This window comes from Notothenia coriiceps, unplaced genomic scaffold, assembly GCF_000735185.1.
Source record: "Notothenia coriiceps isolate Sejong01 unplaced genomic scaffold, NC01 NC01_scaffold00006738, whole genome shotgun sequence".
NCBI classification, from domain to species: domain Eukaryota; kingdom Metazoa; phylum Chordata; class Actinopteri; order Perciformes; family Nototheniidae; genus Notothenia; species Notothenia coriiceps.
The window spans coordinates 17467-21041 of NW_011339439.1; the positions used below are offsets into that span (position 1 = coordinate 17467).

General features: G+C 45.6%; 1 protein-coding gene across 1 annotated transcript in view; it reads right to left on the bottom strand.

The window, feature by feature from the left end:
* The window catches only part of LOC104943765 (nesprin-2-like), a gene marked incomplete at both ends in the record, with an annotated part of 20542 nt that extends 17254 nt beyond the window's left edge, over positions 1-3288 (bottom strand). Inside the window, 6 exons of the mRNA XM_010769229.1 lie at positions 30-983; positions 1084-1845; positions 1962-2120; positions 2263-2439; positions 2582-2683; positions 3148-3288. Of these exons, the coding sequence (XP_010767531.1) occupies positions 30-983; positions 1084-1845; positions 1962-2120; positions 2263-2439; positions 2582-2683; positions 3148-3288 (2295 nt within the window). The remainder of the gene's footprint in view (positions 1-29; positions 984-1083; positions 1846-1961; positions 2121-2262; positions 2440-2581; positions 2684-3147) is intronic.
* Between the last annotated feature and the right edge of the window lie 287 nt (positions 3289-3575).

Here is a 3575-nt window from a genome sequence, read left to right on the forward strand (position 1 = left end):
TGAGGATGGATTGTAGGCTGGGGCATTGCCTGAGGCTGTGTTGGGGACTGGGGCATTGACTGAGGATGTGTTTGGGACTGGGGCATTGACTGAGGATGGATTTGAGGCTGGGCCATTGACTGAGGATGGATTTGAGGCTGGGCCATTGACTGAGGATGTGTTTGGGACTGGGGCATTGACTGAGAATGGATTTGAGGCTGGGGCATTGACTGAGGATGGATTTGAGGCTGGGGCATTGACTGAGGATGGATTTGAGGCTGGGGCATTGACTGAGGATATGTTGGGAACTGGGCCATAGACTGGGAATGGGTTTGAGTTTGTGATGGTGTTGGTGGTTTAGGTGAGGGTGTCCTTACAGGAGCCCACGACTGTGAATGACTGCGAAGCTGAATGTGGGATGGTACAGGATACTGAATTTGGCCTTGCAGGGGGGCTTGCATAGGGGAAGAAGGTCTGACTTGAGCTAGCGCCTGTACCTGAGCTACAGTCGGGCCATGAGCTACACCTTGTGGCTGCAGGGACATCTGAGATCCAGCTGAGGCATATGTTTGGGACTGAGTCTGAACCTGTGTCTTTATGAGACCATGGGACTGTAGCAGACCTTGTGTCTGTGACTGACCTTGGCTCACTTTGGTTTCAGACATGGTCCGCAGTTGTTGCTCACTGTCTGTGGTGCTGTGGGAAACACTTGTGGACTGCATTTGGACCACTGGCTGGGATTTAGACTGAACCATAGTTTTGGTTTGTGACTGAATTTGGGCTTTTCCTTGAGGGTGAGGCAGAACCATAGCAACAGACTGGGATTTAGCCTTGGAGTCTGAATCTGGTTGAGCCTGTCCTACAATAGGCTGTGGTTGCTTTTCCTGTTGTTGTTGTTGTTGTTGTTGTTGCAGCAATAGTTGCAGCAATAGTTCTCTGTTGCTCCAGTTGTTGTTGTGGTTGTTGTTGCTCTTGACTTTGCGTTTTTTGTTGTTGCCTCTGTTCTACATTTTGAGGGTGCCGTGGTGGTTTTTGTTGGAGTTCTTGCTGTTTTGACTGCTTTGTATCCTTTGCATTTCCCTCAGGCTGGGACCTTGTAGTTACCGTTTGCTGTGAAACAACCTGAACGGTTCTTGCTGTTTCCTTGTCTGACTGTGGCTGAGTCTGTCTTGGTGCAGTTGTTTCCTGAGTTGAATCCGGTTCTGGCGTTGTATGCTCTCCTGAGGCTGGCTTCTGAAGCCAAGGCCGATTCTTTAAGGCCTGGGTTTTCCTGCTTTGAAGCTCCTGGTTGCTTGGAAGAGGTTTCTTTGAAGGTGCTTGTTGAAATGAAGTCTGATCGTGGGGATCTGGTGTTTGTCTGTCTATTACCACTTCCACCTGCTGCTCCACCTGTTGTTTTTTTTGCTTCGGCTGTTGTAGTTGTGGTAGTGTTTGCATCGGCTCTTGCTGTTGCAATTCTTGTTGTTGCTGTTGCTGCTGCATTAGCTGTTGCTGCTGTATCGATCCATGTTCCAGAGTCTGCTGCTGCTTTTGTAAAGTTTTCTCCGTCCAGGCCTGATGCTGGACTTCTGGTGGTGACTTTGTCCTGGTCTGCATCAAAGCTTCTGCGTAGCTATATGGCAATGGAGGAGAAGTCACCTTTGTTTCTCTGTATTCCTGCACCACTATCTTTGGCACAAAGGTTCCATGACTCTGAACTAACTCTTTCTCAGGCTGTTTAGTTGACCATGAGACTGATTCTGACTGTCTCAGATGTTGAGGCTTTTCTTTAGCCTGTTTAAATACTTTTGATGGAGGAGACCCTTCTGGTGGGCTTCTGCTTCTGTCTCGTCTGGCTCCCAGGCTGCTCAGCATACCTACAGCTTCCTGCAATTCAAACCACAAACACATTAGAAAAACTGCCCCTGCCTTTCTCTTTTCCTAAGTAAAGATCATACACAACTCAATGGCTTGCTCAGGTAATTTACACAAAGAAAACTGGCCTGTGACTGTGCAACAGCGGCTCGCACTCGGTCCTGCATGGCGGAGGCATGGAGGTACTGCATGGGAGAGTTCTTCTGACTCGTCATCACCATCATCTGCAGGTCCTGCTCCTCTGTGACCACCTGACCCTCCAGCTGCAGACCACGGGATATCAGAACCTGAGGGAAAAAATGGAGTTGAACAAAATCAGCGTTTCCTCAAATTCCACATCAGGGTTTCTTTATGAGAAAAAGTCCTGGGAGGATACAACTAATTTGAATTGATAGCATAACAACATTCATATACAGGGGATCATCTTACACTGGCTCGTGGGTTCTGGCCCCGCTGAGGTTGTCGCTCTGCGGCCCTCAGCAGCTGGTAGAGCTCCCGAGCCTCAGACTCCCAATGCAGGAGTTCAGCCAGGCGACTGTCCAGCCCTGACACACTGTGCTGCAGCTCTGCACACACCTGTTCTGCCTCAAACAAGGTCTGCATCACCTGGTGACATTGTAGGAACATATGGTAACAAATTGATTAACATGCTGTATACACTACAACAGGGCACCACAACCTAAAGAAGACGTTCTTTATGAACAAAGATGTATGAAGGAAGTGTTAAAAGGGTTGAAATCATTCATACTTCAGGTATAGCAAACTTCAGTTTCTGTAACTGCTCAGCTGGACATTCTGGGGAGGGAGCGAGAGCCTCAAGATCCACTTCTTTTATTTTCCTCGTCATGAACTGAAAGAAAGAAAGCAAACGGTTAGTTTGAGACAGAAATATGTGGAAATGTATAATTGAGTTCTCAGTGTGTAAAAATAAACCACTCTCTTCTGACAGGCTATTGCCCCTATTCTGAGATCTTAAATTTCTACTTCTGACAAAAATGCTATTTCCCATGATAACATTTTACATCAAAAAATGTCATTGATTTATTTGATCTCTCCAGAACTAGATCTTAAGGCACCCTTTGAAAAAAAAGAGGTATTTATTGAACAAAGCTCTGCTGGACTTGTTGTTTGGTAGGATGTTATTACTAACTAAATAATGTAATAAAATCAGGTTATCGGCAATATTTAAAGTGGTATAATACCTTAAGAGGTATATAGCTACGTGGTGAGTGCAACATTTTTGACATCAGTTAATAGTTAAGACTCTACTACTTCATCCTGCCAAGGTGTAATTCAACCATCCATGAAACCTACCTGTATTCTTTTTCTGTAGGTGCGTAAGGGGCCTGCCATTGTCTCCAGAGGCTCCTTGAGAAGGAGAGTGGCCTCTTTGATCAGAGGTTGGATGTCCTGTGGCCTAGCCTGAACATCATCAGTGGGTTCAGCCACGCTGTCCTGGAAAAAGCAGAAGTAGCGCTATTAAATATCAGCTAGATTACAAGACAAAAACAATAAAGCGTACAAAATGTTGACTACTGTTTTAACCAAATAAGTCAATTGAAATCATGTTAAGACATTTCAATGTTTATTTATATAGCCCAATATCACAAATGTTACATTTGTCTCAGTGGACTTCACAGTTTGTACATAATATCAGTATGACAATACGACACCCTCTGTCCTTAGACCCTCACATCGTACAAGGACACATTTCCAAAGAAGGAAAACCCACAGTTTAAGGG